At 44.7% G+C, this 23,097-nt stretch overlaps 1 protein-coding gene across 1 annotated transcript in view; it reads right to left on the bottom strand.

Annotated features, from left to right (window-relative positions):
• Positions 1-22,054, bottom strand: part of EMB2737 (embryo defective 2737) — a 108,346-nt gene extending 86,292 nt beyond the window's left edge. The window contains exon 1 of the mRNA XM_086502266.1: positions 21,837-22,054. Within this exon, the coding sequence (XP_086358392.1) occupies positions 21,837-21,995 (159 nt within the window). The 5' untranslated portion in view covers positions 21,996-22,054. The remainder of the gene's footprint in view (positions 1-21,836) is intronic.
• Positions 22,055-23,097: the final 1,043 nt, after the last annotated feature.

The raw sequence follows: 23,097 nt of genomic DNA, 5'->3' as shown, positions 1-23,097 counted from the left end.
GTGATTTACGCTGGCAGCTTTTTGGCATTGCTTATGGATTAGAAGCTTTTGAGTTTGAAGGCTTCTCATATAAACTGTTTTTCATAGGCCAAGGGCCATTAAATATGTGCTAAGTTTCACAAGACGAGCACTACGTGCCAATGGAAAAGAACAGACTGAACAGACTTTTAGCACTTCAATAACAATTGAACTGAGAGAGAGAGAGAGAGAGAGAGAGAGAGACGACACGCGACATGGAGTGGCGGAATTCCACACCAGAGAGTATTGGCCCCAAACCTTGGTGCCCCTTTCGGTATTTCTTTATATTGCATCAACATAGTACAAGCCAGTACTCGAGACTCTGCACCTTTCCGGGGAAGCATGCCAGAGAATGAGCCCTTAGCACATATTTAAAGGCCCTTGGCCTATGAAAAGCAGTTTACATGAAAAGCCTTCAAACTCAAACACCGCAAAGTACACGTCGAGAAACCTTTGGTTATATTCGTCCATGGTCTCGATGGCAAGCATTTTCAAGTTGCCCCGCTCTGCCAAAATCCGGACTTCAAACATAGAAGTCATGTAGCTACGTGCAAAAACTCTCTTGAAAGCTTGTCAGGTCCTTGGAGCATGCGGTTGTGTCGCGATTGAACTCCACCATTGCATAGCATTATCTTTAAGAAATCCCGCTGCTCGAGAAATCTTGGATTCTTCTGTATAGTTCCCTAAAGGATAGATGTGGATTCTTCTGTATAGTTCCCTAAAGGATAGATGTTGTCAAATTGTTGTAGGAGCTACAATGCTTTCTTGCGATCTTTCACCCCGGAAAAGGTGAAAAATTTGATTGTCGTGCCGTCATTTTTGAAATCTTTGGGTTGGTTAGGCGCATATCCCGGGTATGGATAATAAGGGTATCCATATGGGCTCCAACCATTGTAGCCTAGAAGCGGTGGTGGTGGTGGAGGTGGGGGCAATGCCGGTGGCAAAGGCGGTTGCATTGGATCAGGGGCAGATGGCTGCACCATATTCCTGAAGACTCCCTCGATCGGAAAAGACGACTGAGAAGTTTACCAGTTGGAAGCTCTCGTACTTTCTGTTGCCGGAGGAGGAGGTACCACTTGGGGCATCAAAGGGGGTAACATGTAGTTCAAAATTTGTTGAAAACTTTGCAGCATCGGAAGATTCTGCTAAAGATGCCGCGAAAGAATGTCGTGAAGTTTGTTGAGCAGAAACTGCAAATATTCTGTTGAATCCATGAATTCCAAGTCTTGGGTTCTTTATGGCTTATGCCCTGTAAGACAGAGCGATGAAGACGAGAGCGCGCCCGATGCGCAATGAAGTAAGGGTGGAAGTGGCTAATAAGTCCGAGGTCGGAGGCCGAAGATACCCCAATTAAATTCCAGAAGTCTATGGTTTGCTCTGTCTGCTCTTTTGTGGGACCGGTATGCTTTCAAAAATGCACACGCCTGATGCTCTAGCCTCTGATACCATTGTCACAAGACGGGACCATGTGCCAATAGAAAAGAACAGACTGAACAGACTTTTAGCACTTCAATAACAACTGAACTGAGAGAGAGAGAGAGAGAGAGAGAAGACACGCGACACGGAGTGGCGGAATTCCACCCCAGAGAGTATTGGCCCCAAACCTTGGCGCCCCTTTCGGTATTTCTTTATATTGCATCAACACAGTACAAACCGGTACTCGAGACTCTGCACCTTCCCCGGGAAGAATGCCAGAGAATGAGCCCTTCGCACATATTTAGAGGCCCTTGGCCTATGAAAAGCAGTTTACATGAAAAGCCTTCAAACTCAAAAGAATCTGGTCCAAAAGCAATGCCAAAAAGCTGTCAGCGTAAATCTCGGAATTCCGTACAGCTGCCACATCAACAGTCAGCGCAAAACGCGGAAATCCGTAAAGTTTGCCACGTCATCAGTTCAACGTGAAATCCGGAAATCCGTACAATCTGCCACGTCAGCAAGCCGACAAAAATCTGATGCTTTCTTCTTTTGTTGCTTCTCCTTCTTCTAGGGTTTAGGCCCCTCGGCCCATCTCCAAGTTGGCTCCATTCTTCAAGGCTTTGACACGTCAGCACTTCGTTACACTAAGGACTCATTCTCTGCATGCTTCCTAGAGAAGGTGCAGAGTCTGGAGTACCGGCTTGTACTGTGTTGATGCAATATAAAGAAATACCGAAAGGGGCGCCAAGGTTTGGAGCCAATAATCTCTGGGATGGAATTCCGCCACTCCGTATCGCCTGTCGTCTCTCTCTCTCGGTTCAGTTGTTATTGAAGTGCTAAAAGTCTGTTCACTCTGTTCTTTTCTATTGGCACATGGTGTCCGTTTTGTGACAGAGCACTCATCTTTAGCAATATCAACATTCACTTTCGTTGCACCTTACATTGGTATCAGAGCTTTGGCAGTGTTCTGTATCACTCAAGGGAAGAACCACAAGAAATTTTTTGTTGGTTGCGGTCGCACGTAACCCAAATCCACTTGGGCGTGTCGATTCCTAATCATGTTTTTGAAGAGTGACAGGTAACCCAAGAAAGAAGGGCTTGTGCAGCCTCCCCTTGTTCCTCTTTTTACTCATTGAGAGCGGACCGTGCACTTAGCAGCCGGCCAATCGACGTGAGGTGGGAAAAAGCAATTTTGGTGTGAGCGCAAGGCCACCAAGGGGTGCACCCGTAGGGGAGAGTCGAGCACAGATAAGAGAAAAGCCTTCTCAAACACCGATTGCAAGCGAAAGAACTCAAGAACCTCAAGAACTCAAGAACCTCAAGAACCTCAAGAACCCAAGAATCTCAAGAACCCAAGTTCCTCAAGAACTTAAGTACCCAAGATCTCAGTGTATGGTCGTCACCCGAAGCGGAATGGATACTTTGCATGAAGGTGATGAGAGTGGAGTTGGTGACAAAGAATTTTCCCCACCAAGAGGATTTTTTTCTGATTCTCCCCCTTCTCCATCTACGCTACGGGTTGCACCAAATCCTATGGAGGCTTTGGTCAAGTCAATGATGCTCCAACAAGAGGTGCAACGTGCCGCCTTGGAGCGTGAGTGTGAGCAAGCGCGGTTGGCGGCTAAAGAAAGAAACGCAGCTATGAAGCTTGAGCATGAGCAAGCACGCGAAGCTCCACTCATAGCGGCCAAAGAAAGGCGAGCGGCCTTGAATTAGAGCGTGAGGCGCAGAGAGACCAACGCATGCGAGAGTTGGTCCTACAGGTCCTCACCTCAAAATCCGAGCCGGTCAAATTAATGGGCAGTTCATTAGGTAGCACAAGTAGACATGCTGACTCCAACAATCCAGTCCCTGATAAGTTTGTGTTCAATAAGTATGACGGTAAGATGGATGCTACTGTTATTCATTCTTGGTTGCATCAATTTAATGCTTACTTTGCGACAACTAAGAAAATAGGAAATAGCAAAGTTTTGACGACAGCCATGTATCTTGCCGGTGATGCCATTAATTGGTATCACGCATGGCAAGAGGCACAGTTGGCCGCACACCTAGAGGAAGCCAAAGAAGGCATGCCCCTTTCTTTCACTTGGCCGACTTCCAAGACAAGCTCAAGGCGCGGTTTATGCCACCTCAATACTTAGCGCGGTTGAAAGAAGATTGGCGCAATCTCAAGCAAAATGGTATGCCAATCATGTCTTTCTCTAACCATGTTTTGCAGCTCGGCACCCAATTACGCAAATCGGATGATGCGCGCAAAGAGGCATTCCTTTTTGGGTTAGACGAGTATATCAAGTTTGATGTCGAAGTACTCGACCCGTGGATCTCAACAAGGCGGTAGCGATTGCTCTCGCACAGGAGATGAAGCACAACAAAGGAAAGCCTAAGGAGAACAAGTCTTCTCACAGTACCTCTCAGACTCCTCAGGACCCACACACCCTAAGAACTCTTATGCTCACGAATCAATGAGAGGGTAATGCTCACGAAACCCTCAGAACCCACAGAACTCTTCTAGCCCATCTTCCTCTAATCCTTCGGAAAAGAACTCTCAAAATGAATCTAAGGGTAAAGCTAAAACACTTGCTAAACCTAAGTTAACCCTAGATGAAAAAAATGCACAAGGCATTATAGGAGGATAATATCGCCAGAAGAACAAGTCATTTATGCTAAGGAAGGTCGATGTTATCAATGTCACGTCAAGGTTCATATAAAGAAAGCATGTCCTAAGACAGCACCACCTAAAGAACCCAAAGCACCAACAGCTACCACAAGCACTTTAGTGAACCAATCTGAGTCTCCACATGTTTCTGACACACACATTGATGAGTCTCTCTTTAAATGTTATGGTCATGTGAAGGGTCAGTATTTTGTCATATTGTTTGATTCAGGTAGTATGCATGATGTGATTGGTGACTCTCTTGTAGAGAGAGCCCGCCTGGAGGTTAGCCAGACAACTCTCGAGGTGTCGGACTTCGCTCTCGGTATGGACTCTCTCATTACGCAAGAGAACCTTGATGTGTTATTCACTGTTCAGCAAGCTTCCCTCCATAGAAAATTTGTCGTGTTTCCTCTCTCAGGATGTGATATGATTTTGGGCATTAGATGGTTTCGTGAGCATAACCCTCTCATTGAATTGGGTCGACAATACGCTCACTCTAAATGCCAAAAGTGACTCTCCCATGATCATTCGTGGTGAGGAGAGTCTGCATTCTTTACCTCTCATTTCTCATATGCAAGGGAAGCATGAATTACGAAGAGGAGTACAAGCGGCATTCATCTATGCCTCTCCAGTTACCCAAAGCATTAAGGCTCCAGACAGGTATTCAGCCTTGTTTACTAAGTATGAGCACCTTTTTTTGCACAATGATCTTCCACCCCGTCTCCTTCCCGAGCGCCCGGAGGACCATCATCGAACTCAGTGAGGGGGCACAGCCAGTCAGTAAAGCTCCCTACCGTTTGAACAAGACTCAAGAATGGCCAGAGGATTCATACGTCCTAGTGTAAGTCCTTTTGCTGCTCCTATTTTATTTGTCCGCAAGAAGGATCGTTGTCACAAACGGAAGCGCATAACAATATAAAATATACTCGGATAAATAGAATTTATCACTTGATACTGAAGCCAAAGGATATAGAGAGAAACAAATAGAGAGAGAGAGAGAGTGAGACGATCGACACAGTACTGGGGACCAGAAGATGGGCTGGTCCCCCCCCCTTATAGAGAATCCTTTATTAGGGAGAATCTTTTTACAAGCACAAGAACCGGAGAAAACCCCTCCGTTCTAAATCTCTGACTCGATGGTCGTTCCTTCCCATAAGGGAAATCCAAGAGACGAGCTCTCAATCCTTTTTCCGTCTGTACTCGGAATCGAGACTCTGCAGCCAATTTCGAATTCCGTTCTCAAAACTCCTAAGCGTAGGCCGAAGCCTTCTCGCTTCTCCTTCGCGATGAAGTACCTGCAAACACACACGCAAACACACAACAACAATTCGTATGGCAAATCCACAATAGATACCTGTCGCTCTTCCGCGGGAAGAGCGATTCTGTGCTTCGTAGTCTCGCGATCTCTTGCGTTATCTGGCGGCAGAGTCTTCTCTTGCTGGCGTTGGTAACCCCCTTTCAGTGAGGGCATGTGGTGCTTTTATAGCTTCTTCGCCACGGCACGAATAGCTGCTCGTGTAGAGATCGCGGTTGTTTTTTATTTATTTTATTTTAAATTTTTTTTCGCTATTCTGCCAAAAAAAGCGAAAGAGAAAACGCTAGCTGATCTGTTGCCTTATTTATCGGATGGCTGCCCACTCATTAAATAGGCGGCCGGCGTATTTTAAAAATAGTTTGAATCTCCCCAAAAACTCAATAAAACCTTATAAGTTTAAAACAATGCTTTTCACAACACTTCCCAGGCGTCCCTGGATGCAACCACATGCACAAATGCAATGCAGACATAGATTCCTCGCGGGAAAGCGTTTGTTCTTCACGGAAAACTCGTTCAAATTTTCCGCTTTTTAAGAAAAGCTTCTCACAAACCATCTTTATTCTTGTGCTTGCGTCTTTACACGTATTTCTCTTTTCCAGTTCGGATTTCCTCTCGACTATGGATATCCCCTTTCCGATGCACCCGTCACCCACCTTGTGACGCATCAAGAATACCCATCACCTAGTCCTTTCCTACCGAACTTACGGAACAATCCCCTTCACGATGCTCTTTGTCACCCATCCTAAAACGCATCAGAGATGTCCGTTCCCGGATGGTCGGATACTTCTTTCCGATGCTCCCTGTCACCCATCCGATGTGACGCATCAGAAGTACCCGTTCCCGGTGGCCTTACAGATATTCCCGTTCACATTGCTCCCGTCATTACTTTGAATGACGCACTAGGAATACTCTCTACTCGAATGTCTCCAATGAGAAAAACCCTCTCACTTAAAATTCCAATAATTCATTTAGAATTAGTTTCTTGGTGTTCCAAGCGAGAAAACCTCTCGCTTATAAATCCAATAATTCATTTAGAATTATTTTTCTATCAGATAAAGCCAATTTAGCAACATCCCTCTCACTTATAAACAGTTGTCCTCAACTGTAGAGGTCCAACTGAACTGTCCGGGAGGAACCGGAAAAATTTCAAATCTTGCTCAATGGTGAGTTGAGTTAGTCCTTTCTCAAAAGAGAACTTAAAAATTAAATTAAACAATAATTCAATACTTACCTTACCGGTTCATGTCTGTCCTCTAGTACCTCGAGGATATCCTTCACCATTCATCAAACTTACGAGCCATGCAGAACTCGTCATTCGCGTATTTCCGAGAATCTGTTAACTCAATTCCACCTTCTCAATCCCGAGAAGAATAATCCTCCTAAGAATCAATTTAGGTCTATGTCCTTGCGCATAACCTTGCGCTATTACCGCAACCAAAAGTTGCTACTGTAATGGTAAAAGCACATAGCGTACTCAATGATCAACGACCATCAGAAAACCTCTTCTCCGTAGAGAAACTCAAATTCCTTCTATCGAACACATCTCAAATAGAGATTCTCGTGTCGGAATATCCTTGCGCGCAAAAAGGCGCTCAAGAGAGTATAACAAACTCTCGTCCAGATCCTTGGCATAGGTCTACATCTTCGTGTGTTATCCATGTACCCAAAGGTGTACATAAGTTTCACTGAGCCTGGGAAATTACCTTCCCTTTATAAGATCCTTAGAGCGAAGACGCTCAACCTGTCGATCCCTTGGCTCAATCTAGAGCAACACCCGTTCATCAAATAAACTAGGATTTTAATCCTTTCCTTGATCACAGACCGTAGTCGTCGCTTGTTCCTTCCCTCGTAAAGAGAGTATTCCTTCACTTGTGTGAAAAGCACTACCATATCTTCCCTTATCGGGTAGGGGGTGTGGGCTTAAAGAGTACTCAAGCTTCATGAAAGCTTTTCTTTGCTTAAAAGCTCAGAATGGTTCCTTCATAATTTCCTACCCGCAATAGCAGGTAATTTGTTGGAGAACTACCGGATACCAGATCAATCATGGACCTTCCGGATGGTTAAGCAAAGCAGTTCATTGTATAAAACAATGTTCTGACTCAACCTTACTTTCATAAACACTCGAGAGTGATTGTCCTGGTTAGACACGTGCATATCTCGTACATAAAAGCAATACGCAGTTCATGAGTTCCTCAAAGATTTAACTTTGATCAAAGACCTGCCCTCTCACTTAAAGTTTGAGGGTCTTCTATTCAAAAACTCAGGAGTTAGATTGGATTCCCTTACTCCAAACTTTCTCCGGATAGCAATATATCCTTCGAGGAGAGGTAACAAAAATTCGTTGTTTCTGTGTTCAATGGTTCTTCTCCCAGTGCGGGGATTGTATTCTATGTACACTAAGGTGTACACTTTCATCTTTTATTGCTGACTCCACCATCTGCTGCAAAGTATCTTGCAGATGCGTTTACAAAATTCGGGCAAAAGTCCTTCGTTAAATTTATTCATCTTTCCTCCCTCAGAGACGGTCGAGAGTGGAGCTACCTTGGCAAGAGTGAACCACTACTTGCTTTGACTCACTCGTGTTCCTATTGGGCAAAACGGATCCCAATCTTCTTGGATGCCTTCCTCAAAGCATAGAGGAAAAAAATTTGTCGAAAAATTCAGCCTTGAATTGAATCCAAGTCTTGTTGTAAGTTCCTTGCAGAGCTTTGGTATACCACCAAGTACTTGCAATCTCCTTGAGGTGTTTGGTCACATGCCTCACCTTCGATGCTTTTTCAAAAATTGCCGCTTGCAAAGGCAACTTCAAACTGTCGAATGAAAGCATTAGCTTTTGGGACATCTTCCCATCCGTCAAAAGTATCAAACTTGACCGGATTGTTCTGAGATCTAGAGACCTTCTTCATATCCTTCCCGGAATGACAGGATTTCTTGGCTATGGTTTTGGATTGATGTGCATGGATATTTTCTAGATTCTGAAGGATCTCGAGCATTCCACTCCTTGGATTCTCAGGGTTCTTGAGCATCATGCTCTTGTCGCCTTCTCAGAGAATCTCAAGTCTTGTGTCGACTTCTTGCAGGGAGAAAAAAAAATTCCCAACTCTGCAAGCTTTTCTTGCAAGGCTTAGGGTTCCGCCTGCTTACTTCTCTCTTGGCTTGCCATGGCTTCTTCTCGTATCTTCCCAGAGTCGTCCTCCTTTACAGAAAAAGAGATAGGACCATGCTCTGATACCATTGTCACAAACGGGAGCACATAACAATATAAAATATACTCGGATAAATAGAATTTATCACTTGATACTGAAGCCAACGGATATAGAGAGAAATAAATAGAGAGAGAGAGAGAGTGAGACGATCGACACAGTACTGGGGACCAGAAGATGGGCTGGTCCCCCCCCTTATAGAGAATCCTTTATTAGGGAGAATCTTTTTACAAGCACAAGAACCGGAGAAAACTCCTCCGTTCTAAATCTCTGACTCGATGGTCGTTCCTTCCTGTAAGGGAAATCCAAGAGACGAGCTCTCAATCCTTTTTCCGTCTGTACTCGGAGTCGAGACTCCGCAGACAATTTCCGAATTCCGTTCTCGGAACTCCCAAGCGTAGGCCGAAGCCTTCTCGCCTCTCCTTCGCGATGAAGTACCTGCAAACACACACGCAAACACGCGACAACAATTCGTATGGCAAATCCTCAATAGATACCTGTCGCTCTTGCGCGGAAAGAGCGACTTCCGTGCTTCGTAGTCTCGCGATCTCTTGCGTTATCTTGCGGCAGAGTCTTCTCTTGCTGGCGTTGATAACCCTTTTTCAGTGAGGGCATGTGGTGCTTTTGTCACGTGACACATCCCAACCCTATGTGTCCGTGGACAAGCTACACCACAGCAAGGTTCAGTCAGTCTAGATTTAGCAGTGATCTGGCACTTTTGTGAGTCTATTCGTAGACCGTGCATGCCCAGTCACTTAGCATAGATGCATATCCTCCAGTTGCACACAGCATGATCATCGAAATTCCCATCAAAATCCATTAGCATCAGTTAGGGGAATTTTCCAGTGCATTTAGCCTATTTTCTTATTTATTGGTATTTTCACGTATTATTTTTAAGTGACTTTCCAACAAAAGTAGGTAGGGCAATTTTGCTAAGTTAATATATAAGCAAACCCAAGTTAGCACTTTCTAGCAGAAGAGGCAGCAGGAGCACCTTGCTCAACAGGCAACTTCTCAGCAAGACCAACCCCCGCGACTACTCTGGCGTTTTCTCCACAGAAGACCTAGCATTTTTGCATCAGATCAGCCTTGGCGATTTGTGCACAGCAGATCAGCCCCGGCGTCATCACGACACAGCAGATCAGCCTAGTGTTTTTGCATTTGCAGAACCCCGGCGACAGAAGGACCAATTTCAGCCCTTGGCGTTTTTGGATTTCAGCAGCAAATTAAGACCGGCATTATTCACCTAAAGTGTAGCAAATTCAGCACGTAAAGACCATCAGTTTTCAGCCCTAAGAAACCTCATTTTTCAGCCAAGAAAACGAAGCCAAAACAATCATTTTCAGCCACCGAAACAGTCTCGAAATTCAGCGATTAGAAGATCTCAGATTTCGGTCGTCGTCGTCGTCGTCATCGTCACCGTCGTCATCATCGGCATAGACCAAGTTACATAGTCCATTGCATACGCATTGTACACCTTTGTGAAATCAAAGAATAGACCACTCTCGCCGACGAGAGTGGGGCCTTCGGAGAAAGGTTTTACAACCCCTCGGTGTCGTATCTCCTCTCTCTCCTTCTATCAGTCTCATTCACTTGCACGCACAATATCCACTCACTTTGTTCGTGACCACATCACTCTACAAGACGGAAAGCTCTCTCTTTCCCTAAGAACTAAAAGGAACCTTGAGCAGTAAAGAGCACTAATCTTGAGAAAAAACAACATTCATTCCGCTACACCTAACATTGGTATCAGAGCTTTGGAAGTGTTCTGCATTACTCAAGGAAAGAACCACAAGAACCACAAGAATTTTTTTTGCTTGTTGTGATCGCACGAACCCAAGTTTACTTGGGCGTGGCGATTCCTAATCGTGTTTTGTTGAAGAGTGACAGGAATCCCAAGAAAGAAGGGCTTGTCCAGCCTCCCCTTGTGTCTCTTTTCACTCATTGAGAGCGGACCGTGCACTTAGCGGCCGGCCAATCGACGTGAGGTGGGAAAAAGCAACCTTGGTGTGAGCGCAAGGCCACCAAGGGGTGCGACCGCAGAAAAGGGTAGAACTCGGGTGAAGAGAAGATCCTTCTCCAACGCGATTTGCAAGCGAAAGAACACCTCAAGAACCCTAGATTCTCACGAATCAAGGACCTCAAGAACCTCAAGACCCCCAAGAACCCAAGTTCCTCGTGAACTTAAGGACCCAAGACCCCCAAGAACCCACAAGAACCCACGATTGCAGAATGGTCATCACTCGAAGCGGAATGGATACTTCGCTTGGAAGTGATGAGCATGAGAGAGGCGAAGAAGAATTTTCCCCACCAGGAGGTTTTTCTGACCCTTCCCCATCTACAACACTGATTGCACTAACTCCAATGGAGGAGTTGGAACTGTTGTTTATGGAACAGACTTTACAACGCAAAGCAAGAAATGCAGTAAGAATGGCAGCCATAGCGCGTGAGCGTGAGCAAGCACGCTTAGAAGCCAAAGAACGACAAGCCACATTGGATCGTGAATTCAAAGAAATGGAACGCAGACACGCAGAGAACCAAGCAAGACAAGCAGAATTTGATCGTAAGAACAAAGCCCTCAAAGAACAGAGCGATCGACAGAACAAAGAGATGTTTCGACTTTTTTCTCAAGTATAGGCGTACTTTGCACAGAATCACGAAAAGGAGACTCTCTCAGTCTCTTCTTCTCCAAAGGATGATACACAGGATTTGCATGATTGTGTGAAGCATGATGATGATTTGAATGATAATGATTTGCATGATGATTTGAAGCACAATGATAAGCATGATGATTTGGATGCCAATGATTTGCATAATGATTTGGATGACAATGACAAGCATGATGATTTGCATGATCAAGATGTGATTTCTCACAAGCATGATGATTTGCATGATCAAGATGTGATTTCTCACAAGCATGATGAGTTGCATGAAGAAGATGTGATTGTTCACAAGGATGATGTGTTAGTTGATGCTTTTTCTAGCGAAGCTAACCTCGTTGTAGATTCGATCAATCACCAAGAATCGATCTTGGCTTTCGAGTCGAGGTCCACAGATCCCCCACAAGACGATTCGATAGATCCCGAAGAACCGATCTTGGCTCTCGAGCTTTGGTCCAACGAACCATCACATGAAGTATTATGTGTTCGCATGATTGATACGCACGCATTGTTCGAGTGTTTCATTCGTGAAGGTTTCCTGTATTTTAGTCAACATCGTTATGTGATCCCTTTTCCTAGGCATGACATATTGTATGTTGAGCACGTTTCTCTCATGAATGAGCACAAATGTATGCGGATTTTTCGTGAAAAGCTGAAAAGTTTGTATGTCAGGAAGTCACATTCCATATCTCTTCCTTGGCATGACACAGTTTCCAAAAGAGCACATGATTGTATGAGCACCAAGCATGGGCATTTCCATTGTGATTTGCCACAGTTGATTGATTTCGATCAAACAAGAAAGATTCGATCGCATTGTTTGCATGTGTTGGATGAACGGGTTGTCACTCCGTATCTATGTTCATCTACATTGCATACACAGTCTTTAGAGAAGACAATATTCTTTTCCTTCACCTTACATGGAATGGGTATGTTCATGGTTTTGTGTTGGAGATGGTTTCAGGAATTTTCAGCCATGGAGATTCTTGAAGACGAAAGAAGCAGGACTCTAGACGAAGTTGAAGCAAGAAAGGAGATTCAGAAGACTGTCGCTTTCGGCGCGGCCCAAAGAAGCAAGCGTTGCAGACCTTTATGAAGTTCAAGTACCGCACGACCCACACATCAGAGTGGGCCGGTGAAGAGTCCCTTCCAGGATTCCGGATGCTATTGGCGATCTCCCTCGACGCCATACAGTTCGGTACCAGTACCTCACTTTGAAAAGGAGGAAATGTCACGTGACACATCCCAACCCTATGTGTCCGTGGACAAGCTACACCACAGCAAGGTTCAGTCAGTCTAGATTTAGCAGTGATCTGGCACTTTTGTGAGTCTATTCGTAGACCGTGCAGGCCCAGTCACTTAGCATAGATGCATATCCTCCGGTTGCACACAGCATGATCATCGAAATTCCCATCAGAATCCATTAGCATCAGTTAGGGGAATTTTCCAATGCATTTAGCCTATTTTCTTATTTATTGGTATTTTCACTTATTATTTTTAAGTGACTTTCCAACAAAAGTAGGTAGGGCAATTTTGCTAAGTTAATATATAAGCAAACCCAAGTTAGCACTTTCTGGCAAAAGAGGTAGCAGGAGCACCTTGCTCAACAGGCAACTTCTCAGCAAGACCAACCCCTGCGACTACTCTAGCGTTTTCTCCACAGAAGACCTAGCGTTTTTGCATCAGATCAGCCTTGGCGATTTGTGCACAGCAGATCAGCCCGGCGTCATCACGACACAGCAGATCAGCCCGGCGTCATCACGACACAGCAGATCAGCCTAGTGTTTTTGCATTTGCAGAACCCCGGCGACAGAAGGACCAATTTCAGCCCTTGGCGTTTTTGGATTTCAGCAGCAAATTAAGACCGGCATTATTCACCTAAAGTGTAGCAGATTCAGCCCGTAAAGACCATCAGTTTTCAGCCCTAAGAAACCTCATTTTTCAGCCAAGAAAACGCAGCCAAAACAATCATTTTCAGCCACCGAAACAGTCTCGAAATTCAGCGATTAGAAGATCTCAGATTTCGGTCGTCATCGTCGTCGTCGTCATCGTCGTCGTCATCGGCATGGACCAAGTTGCATAGTCCATTGCATACGCATTGTACACCTTTGTGAAATCAAAAAATAGACCACTCTCGCCGACGAGAGTGGGGCCTTCGGAGAAGGGTTTTACAACCCCTCGGTGTCGTATCTCTTCTCTCTCCTTCTCTCAGTCTCATTCACTTGCACGCACAATATCCACTCACTTTGTTCGTGACCACATCACTCTACAAGACGGAAAGCTCTCTCTTTCCCTAAGAACTAAAAGGAACCTTGGGCAGTAAAGAGCACTAATCTTGAGAAAAAACAACATTCATTTCGCTGCACCTTACAGCTTTTATAGCTTCTTCGCCATGGCACGAATAGCAGCTCGCGTAGAGATCGCGGCCGTTTTTTTATTATTTTTTATTTTTATTTTTATTTTTTATTTTTATTTTTTATTTTTTTCACTGTTCTGCCAAAAAAAGCGAAAGAGAAAACGCTGGCTGATCTGTTGCCTTATTTATCGGATGGCTGTCCACTTATTAAATGGGCGGGCGGCGTATTTTAAAAATAGTTTGAATCTGCCCAAAAACTCAATAAAACCTTATAAGTTTAAAACAATGCTTTTCACAACACTTCCCAGGCGTCCCTGGATGCAACCACATGCACAAATGCAATGCAGACGTAGATTCCTCGCGGGAAAGCGTTTGTTCTTCCCAGAAAACTCGTTCAAATTTTCCGCTTTTTAAGAAAATCTTCTCACAACCCATCTTTATCTTTACGCGTATTCCTCTTTTCCAAATTGGATTTCCTCTCGACTATGGATATCCCCTTTCTGATGCACCCGTCACCCACCTTGTGACGCATCAGGAATACCCATCACCTAGTCCTTTCCTACCGAACTTACGGTTCAATCCCCTTCACGATGCTCTATGTCACCCATCCTATGACGCATCGGAGATGTCCGTTCCCGGATGGTCGGATACTTCTTTCCGATGCTCCCTGTCACCCATCCGATGTGACGCATCAGAAGTACCCGTTCCTGGTGGCCTTACAGATATTCCCGTTCACAGTGCTCCCGTCATTACTTTGAATGACGCACTAGGAATACTCTGTACTCAGATGTCTCCAGTGAGAAAAACTCTCACTTAAAATTCCAATAATTCATTTAGAATTAGTTTCTTGGTGTTCCAAGCGAGAAAACCCTCTCAATTATAAATCCAATAATTCATTTAGAATTATTTTCAGCAAATAAAGCCAATTTAGCAACAATCGTTCGTCTCGTTTGTGTGTTGATTATAGAGCTTTGAACAAGATGACCGTCAGGAACAAGTTTCCGATGCCTCGCATTGAGTATATCCTGGATAGGCTCAATGGGGCAAAGGTTTTCAATAAGCTCGATCTCAAAAGTCAATACCATCATGTAAGGGTATTCAAAGGCGACATCTACAAGACCGCCTTTCGCACAGAGCGAAGGCAAGGCAATGGGAGTATGTGGTTATGCCTTTTGGATTGATAGGTGCCATGGGTACATTTAACCGTCTCATGGTAGGCCGTTTTGGCGATATGGTTGGTGTGTGTGTGTTTATCTTCCTTGATGATATTCTCGTTTCTTCTGCATCGTGGGAATAACATGAAAAGTATGTAGAAAGAATTTTAGCCCGTTTAGATGAGTGTCAATTGTACATTGTAGATTTCTTTGTAGCTAAGAAATCTGAGTTTTTTCTCGCTGAAGTTACTTATCTGGGTTATATCATTTCTACAAAAGGTGCGAAGGTATAACAGGTTCGTAATTGGGATTTGCCCAAAACTGCATATGATGTGCGTTCTTTTCTTGGTTTATGTCAAGCATATAGTTCGCACGTAGAGAATTATGCACGCATTGCCGCACCCATGATAGATGTTTTGAAAGGGGTAAAAACTCGCCAACAGCGCGTTGATTTGCCTTACGCAGTCATTGAGGCTTTCGCAGCTCTCAAGGTTGCGGTGACCGAAGCGCCGTGTCTCATCCTTGCCTCTTGGAACAACCCCTTTGAGGTATGGACGGATGCGAGCAATGTCGCCATAGGAGTTGTGCTTCAGCAGCATGGCCGTCCAGTTACATTTCTTAGTCAGAAGTATAGTGCAGAAAAGAACTATTCAGTTCATGACAGAACTTTTGTTTGTCATTCACTCTCTCAAGCATTGAAAGCATTTTCTGTATGGTAGAGAGTTCACAGTTCACACAGTTTACCAAGCCCTCAAGTGGCTCCAGTCTATGCCTAGTGCACATTGGAGTGATCACCAAGCACGGTGGTCACAATTTTTTGAGCAATTTGGTGGTTTGATTGAGTATGTGTTTGATAAAGCTTACCTTGTTGCAGATGCGTTAAGTTGCAAGGACAGATCCTAGCTCTTGAGTTAAGATCAACAATTTCTATTCAAGGTGTCTCTTTCAAGAGCATGAAGAACCCGTATGCAGATTCTGAGGTTGGTAAGCAATGGTTGTAGGCTCTTGCTTCTCAAGGGCCCAGCAACTATCTCATTCGTGAAGGTTTGTTATATTTTCGTCACCGTCTATGTGTGTTGCCCTCTCTCAGGACAGCCATATTGCACGATGCTCATGACTCTCTCACGAGTGGGCACAGGGAAATGAACACCACTTTGGAAAAAATAGTAAGATTCTTTTATTGGCCTAAAATGCGAAAAGATGTATTTCCTTACGTCACACAGTGCACCATTTGTCAAAAGGTAAAAGCTCAGCAGCAAGGCTTCTTGCTACCGCTGCCTATTCCCGATGGGCCTTTTCAGGATATTTCTATGGATTTTGTGACTAACCTTTCACCTAGTTTGCATTCAAGGTGTCACGAGGACGTGGTAATTGCTAGCCTTAGTTGTTGGTTTCTTTCCAATGATTTTTGTTTTATTTTTGAGACCCTCTTTTTGAAGTTGCAAATGGTCGGACATTGTATGGCCAATGTGAACGGTAGTTTCACCCGCAGACGGGAAGTTGATCGGCACTGGAATTCGTACAGTAAGAGGATGTCTAGGCTCAGAGCAAGATCATACAGGCCCCCCCCGTCGCACTTAGCAAGTTGGTGGATACTAGGAAGTGAACTCAATAAAGGCATAAAGTCAAGGTGGGATCACCAACAGAAAGTATCTGCCAGTTGGCCCACATTGCACTTTTGGATGCGGTCCCAATGAGGATAGATGGTCAGAAGACCACCGGGAGCCCGACGTAAGCATCTCCTAAAAATTAGAGAACTGCTATTTTGGGCCGTGAAATGTGTTCGCGTCATTACCTTCGGTATGACCAAGGGAACATTTTAGTACTCTGCTGCAAAGTCAACTGATGCACCAGTTGAGAGATTTTTAAGCAGGAAACCCAATGCGGGGAAATTGCATGCATGAGTGCCAAGTGGCACTTTTTGGTCAATTTACCAAGTTTGGGAGAAGAGAACTCGTTACTGACTTTCTGGAGCAGTTTTGGAGGCTGTTAACGCTGATTTTCAGCCATTTCTCTCCATTTTTGAGCTTCCCATGACTTTGCCTAGGTCCAAGGAGCTCATTTTCAGCATTGGAAGGCATCAGATGCGTGTTTACAGGGCTGTTTTGCTGCGTTTTCAGCGATACGCAGGTTTTGGCAGCCATGGAAATCTTCCCCTTTTTGCATCTATTTGTTCATAGATGCATTACGGGTCAAGGGCAGCAGAGGGGGCGCTCGATTTATGCTGGGAGGATGCTTCATTGAGAACCTGTCACAGGTTAAGAGCTATGGAGTGCTTCCTTTCCCTCTCATGTACAGTGTGGTGCTAGGAGTGATGCCCTGCACACTACACACTGCTCTCTCTCTCCCCTACGTGCAGTTATGTGATGCCCCACAAGAGGGCTATTCATTTGACTGATGTACAGTTGTGTGGGTTCATGCTTTTGTGCTGAGGCAAGAGCCTCCTTCAGCAGGAACAAGGGTAGCTAGCTGCTGCTCCAAAGCAGGCACTGGTGAGGGTCATAACCTCACCATACAGGTGCATTTTCAGCGCTGTGTATGCGCTGTAAATTGACTGTTTTTCAGCCATATGGATGCCAGAACCATTGGAATAGTGCCCCACTGGCAGAGGACAGTTAGGGGACTGTTTGGGGCTGAAAACAGGGCAAAAACCAGTAAATACAGCGTGCTGAATTTACTGTTTTGGGCAAGAATCAGAGGGTTAATGCCAGTGGAAGTGAGTTCCAGTAGGGGAATCGGTTTCGCGCAAGTTTTGGGGCTGTTATGCTGCCGAAATTTGGCCAAATCAAGTGGTATCTAGTGTGATACATGTAAAGGATTCCCAAGACCTTACTTTGTAATTTACCCTCTCAAAGAATAAAGAAATACCGAAAGGGGCGCCAATTTTGGGGCCTACAGGTTGTCGGCGTCTGCTCAGAGCATTCTAGCTTTCGAGCCGTGTGTGATTTAGTGTTAATTCCCGTCGCAGGTTCTCTTTGCAACGTGCTCTATGTGTGTGTCTAAAGTAAAGAATTTCGGGTGAAAGCCAACGCCTACCGCCCCACCACGGGCCGGTTTCACAAGGAACACTCAATATTGGACAATTGTTGACCGTTTCAGCAAATTTTGCATGTTGATTCCTTGTAAGGCCAAAGTCACTGCACAAGATGTAGCACGGTTGTTCATAAAGCACTGGTACCCCCTTTGTGGTTTGCCAAAGTCAATTGTTTCAGATAGGGATGTTAAGTTCACGTCCAATTTTTAGCGCGCTCTCTTTGAAAATTTTGGCACTAATCGGCTTTTCATCCACAGTCAGATGGTCAAACAGAACTTTACAATCAATTGCTTTTGATGTTTTGAAGCCATATGTGCATGATCAACAATCTCATTAGGAGCTCTATCTCCCATTGGTCCAAGCAAAGCAATTTTGAATGACTCTTACTCTTCGGCCATTGATAGAACTCCGTATGAGGCAGCTTTTAAACGTCCGTTCCAATCACTCTTGACTCGCTCGGTCAGTCAAATGCCTGATGCCAATGCTGAAAGTCAATTATTGGATGAGATCTCTGAGAGTGTGAAGCTTCGGCTAAGCAAGGCTCAGGAATCTTACTCACGATAGGCTAACAAGCATCGTCAAGATGTTTCTATCAAGGAAGGGGATTGGGTTTATTTAAGGATCATGAAGCAACGTCTTAAGCTAACAAGCATCATGAACAAGATTTCTGAGAGTGTGAAGCTTCGGCTAAGCAAGGCTCAGGAATCTTACTCACGATAGGCTAACAAGCATCGTCAAGATGTTTCTATCAAGGAAGGGGATTGGGTCTATTTAAGGATCATGAAGCAACGTCTTAAGAAGTCGGAAAGAAGTCGGAACCATGTTTCTTGGTTGAAAGTGTTTCAGGGTACACCTCCGAAGGACATTTCCGAAGAAGAAGAGCCCGAGATCATTGATGAAGCTGAAGTCATGGAGCCGGAGCCAATGTTGTTGCATCGGTTTCGCCATGGCCCAAAGAAGCAAGTCCGACAGTACTTTTTCAAGTTAAAGGATCAAGGAATCCACGAGGCAGTTCGGGTTGATGAAGAATTTTTTAGAGATTATCCAGAGTTGTTACAAGGAAGCCATGCAGTTCAATATCAGTACCTCAGTTTGAAAAGGAGGGGATGTCACCTGCACATCTAACCCTATGTGCACGTGGACGACTTATCTCAGGTCTAGGGTTCAAGTCAGCTTAGGAAGTGTTATGGCACTTTTGTGAGCCTGTGAGCAGGCCGTGCATGTCTAGGCACTTAGAGTAGTTGCATATCATTTGATTGCATACCCAATACCACCCAGCATATGCATTGTCCAAGCAGAAGGTCAAATTCCCGGCCAGTTTTGGGACAGTACATTTTCTAGGCAGTTTGGCATTTTTATTAATTTAATTCACCAATTTCCTGTCTACTTTTATAGGTGTAAAAAGCTTGGTCGGGCAGTCTTCCCAACAATCCCTAACCCTGAGGGCACCCATTTTTAGCAAAAGAGACAGAAGAAGTTCTAGCAACTTGCAGTGTTCTCTCCTCAGCAAGACCGGCAGAAGACGACCTAGCATTTTCAACCAATAGCAGCAACTAGCGTTTCCTACAACAGTACCTCTAGCGTTTTCAACAACAGATCTAGCCTGGCGTTTTCAATTTCCAGATCAAGCCTAGCGTTTTGCAGTTTCCAGCGCCAGATCAGCCAGGACCATTAGCGTTTTCAAATCTCAACACTAAGCCTTTGCAGATCCCGCCCCTAGCCTCGTAGATCTCACCTACCCGTGGCAGATCCTCGCCATACCATCGAGTCAGCCAGCATTTACAGTTTCAGTCCGCTATTTTCAGATTTCAGCATCTACGTTTTCAGCACATCGTCGTCGAGTCATCGTCATCGCCACCCTCGCCGACACAGTGTCAGAGATCAACAGAATTTCACCATTTCAACCCTGGCGTTTTTCGGTTTCAGTCCGTCCTCGTCGTCGTCATCATTGTCGTCGACATCGTCGGCAAGTCCATTGCATCTAGACCATTGTACCAAATTTGTGCAATCTATAGCATAGACCTCTCTCGCCATAGAGAGGGGGGCCCTTGAAGGAGGGTTTGAGAACCACCTGGCGTCGTATTCTTCTCTCTTTCTCTCAATCTCAACACTTTCATTCACAGTGGTACATTTTGTTTGTGATCATTGCAGTCTCTCTCTAAAGGACGGAATGCTCTCCCTTCCGTAAGTAAAAGGAACCCTTGAGCGGAGCACTCATCTTGAGCAATATCAACATTCACTTCCGCTGCACCTTATAGCACAGCTCTGATTTCATGTCAAAGTCGACGATGCGGAAGCGTAAAGACCAAGGAGAGTGAGCATGAGAGAGAGAGAGCGAGAGAGAGTCTCATGAACCAATCAACCTTAACAATGAATAATTGAAAGTGTATACAATGGAGGCAAGGGGTTGCTTATACAACAACCTCAGTAAATTGCCCTACCCAGACTTTGACAAATAAGTAAAACAAATACCTAAAAGCCAAAATAAATAACGGGTTCACCTTGGGCAGTTCACTTGAGATGCCAAAACTCTTAACATATTCATGCTAAGCACTCATGAGTCATAGTACCAAGAAATATAGAACGTTTCATGTCTTACTTCAGTGTGGTGTACTTGAGAGTTTTTTCAATAAATTGTGAGTCCACTAAAAACTATACTTTTGTGTCTAAGAGTATTATAAAATATATTAACGCTTGGGGTTCTATCCAAAAGAAAAAGATTTGAAATCGAATGTCGTATGCAAGAGTTATATTAACTTTATATTTTATACCTTAGAAAAATGGAAATGCTTTGACAGTCCCTACTTACAGGAAAGTGGGTGTTGAATATTTTCGAAACAACTCCAAAAAGGGAGGCCGAAACGGACCCGCACCTAAAAGCAAAGGGTAGTTGAAGTTGACGCAAAAGCCACACAACCAAAACTAGCGACGTACGAGGCAAAGAGCCTAAATGAAGGCCTCGAAAATAATGCACCTCAAAAGCCTATATAAAGGGACATATGCCGAGCACAGAACAAGGAGAGAGAGAACTCTGCAACATCTTCCCCCACTCCCTCCAAGGCAACCGACTAAGGCGGTGATAATCCTCCGCATCCTTGGCAACTAGGCTAAGAAAGCTTTATTAACGTCGTTGGCCACGCATGAGGGACAAGTTACAACTGATTGCATGAAATCAAAACTTCCAAGGAGGTCACATGCTCGAGTAGTGTTCAAGCCTGCGCGTGCTTTACTACAAGGTGACTAACCATTAAGTTTAGCCCCTTCGTTGTCTATATCCCCAAAAGAATGTGGGGTTAAGCTTGAATTTTTTGTCTACCTAAGCTAAACCTTGTCACCCACCATACGAGTATGGTTGCAATCATGCCACATGCACGTCATGAATCTTTCGAGTTATCACTTGGTCCAATTCTCAAAGTATTATTGCTTTGGCACACAATCCCATGTTCGTTGATGAAGAATACATACATATTTTCAGTACCACTTTGTACGAAATATTATCGAGGATTATCGTATAATCATGGAGCATTGTCCTACCAAGGAAAATATGAAATTTGGATCACCTTTGTCAGCACGTTCAAGTTGAACCACCCATTTGGGACCCAATGTCAAATACAAGCAACTTTGTCCCTCATTTGCATATCTAAAATGTCTCTATCGGCATATAAAGTTGTTAGAGAGCTAGAGTTATTGTCCTAGCCTAATTTACACCTAATTATTTCTCTCTACCTCCCTTTGTAAAGCAATATATGTATATGTAGCATTATTCACAAATATTACCTCCTTACCTCCCTCTATCTCTCTCTCTCTGGACAGAAATAAATGTATGTGCAACAAGGCAATCCAAATCATATCTAAGCCATATTGATGCTAGAAGAGGACGTTGAACATAAGCTAGTGTTTTAGCACTTGGGGAGTACTGGGGTATAACTTGGTATCAATTGAAGCCCTCTCTCTCTCTCTCTCCCTCTCTCTCTCTCTCTCCCTCTCTCTCTCTCTCTCTCTCTCTCTCTCTCTCTCTCAGACAAACCGCAACAGTGAGTGAGGCAGCGGAGGTGACGAGCTTGGGCAGTCCAAAGCCACGAAGCGCGTTGTCTCGCAAATCGTAAGCAGCATCGTGAGCTGCTTCACGACAGACCGCCGCTGCATCGCTCAACGTCTTCCTAGCAGCCCCGAAAAACTTCTCCATGCCACCGTTCAGGTCAAGTGCTAATGATATACTTTTCACATCCTTCACATAGAAAACCGCAGGGTTTAGGAGTGGTGCCTATCAAATCTTCTACACATTTTGTTGAGGCTTTTTAAAGGCTATTTCTTAGGTTTATTAATTTTTAGGCTACTTCTTAGGCTTAATAATACCAGCCCTACCGTCACGAGCTACCTGCTGCCTGCGACCTGCGAGCGACTCTACCTGCTGCTTGCGAAGCCTCATTCAATGAATCTCCAACCCACCAGCAACTGACCGCCACCAGCAAACAAACGATCCCATTTGGAAGTTAGGGGTGGTCCATAAGCCCCTCGATAGAGGCTGTTGTCGCCCGGCCTCTCAAGTCTACAAAGGACAGTCAGGGCCTATTCTTGGGTGTTGGACGAGCCATGACTACTTGAGCCTCTTCTCGAGGCAAGCCTACTTTCGTAGGGGTTGTGGCAACACCCCCAATGCTCGACAACCACACCCACCTTCAGCATGAGGTCGAGAGACTCCGCAAGAAGAATCAAGACCTGAAAGAAAAGCTCGTAGCAATCGAGGTCCCTCTCGTCACAGTGGAGAAATGCAAAGATGAAAAAATAGAAAATATAGAAGCCATGCTCACTAAAACCAAAGCGGAGGCGGAAATCACTCTCAATAAGGAGGTCAAGGCTCAAGTGCAGGAAGTTGTTTCTCAGAAGATCGACGATCATGTAACATTCACGTTACGCGAACGACAATGATAGGAGGACATTGCTCTCAATGTTCGCATTGGTGGTGTCCCAAATGATTGGAAAGGGGAGGGAGACATCGAACTCAAGAAGGCCCTTCCTCAAATTCAAGCGGCACTTCCCATGGTACAATGGGATGACACCACTATTACACACGAGCACCAAACCCACCATGCCATCCTCACTCTCAAGACTAGAGAGGATCGAATCAAACTCCTACAACAATCAAGGCTTCTCAGAGATACTAAGCTTTGGTTGGTAAAGATCTTACACCCACTCAACTCAAACAAAAGAAGACAAAACTTCAAAAGCTGTGTGACGCACGAGCAGCAGGAAAATGGACGGTTTATCGAGAAGGTAAAGCCATCATC

Source organism: Adiantum capillus-veneris, chromosome 26, assembly GCF_014529385.1.
Source record: "Adiantum capillus-veneris isolate H3 chromosome 26, ASM1452938v2, whole genome shotgun sequence".
In the NCBI taxonomy this organism is placed as follows: domain Eukaryota; kingdom Viridiplantae; phylum Streptophyta; class Polypodiopsida; order Polypodiales; family Pteridaceae; genus Adiantum; species Adiantum capillus-veneris.
The sequence above is the reverse complement of the archived record's forward strand: the minus strand, read 5'-3'. Positions and strand labels throughout refer to the sequence as shown.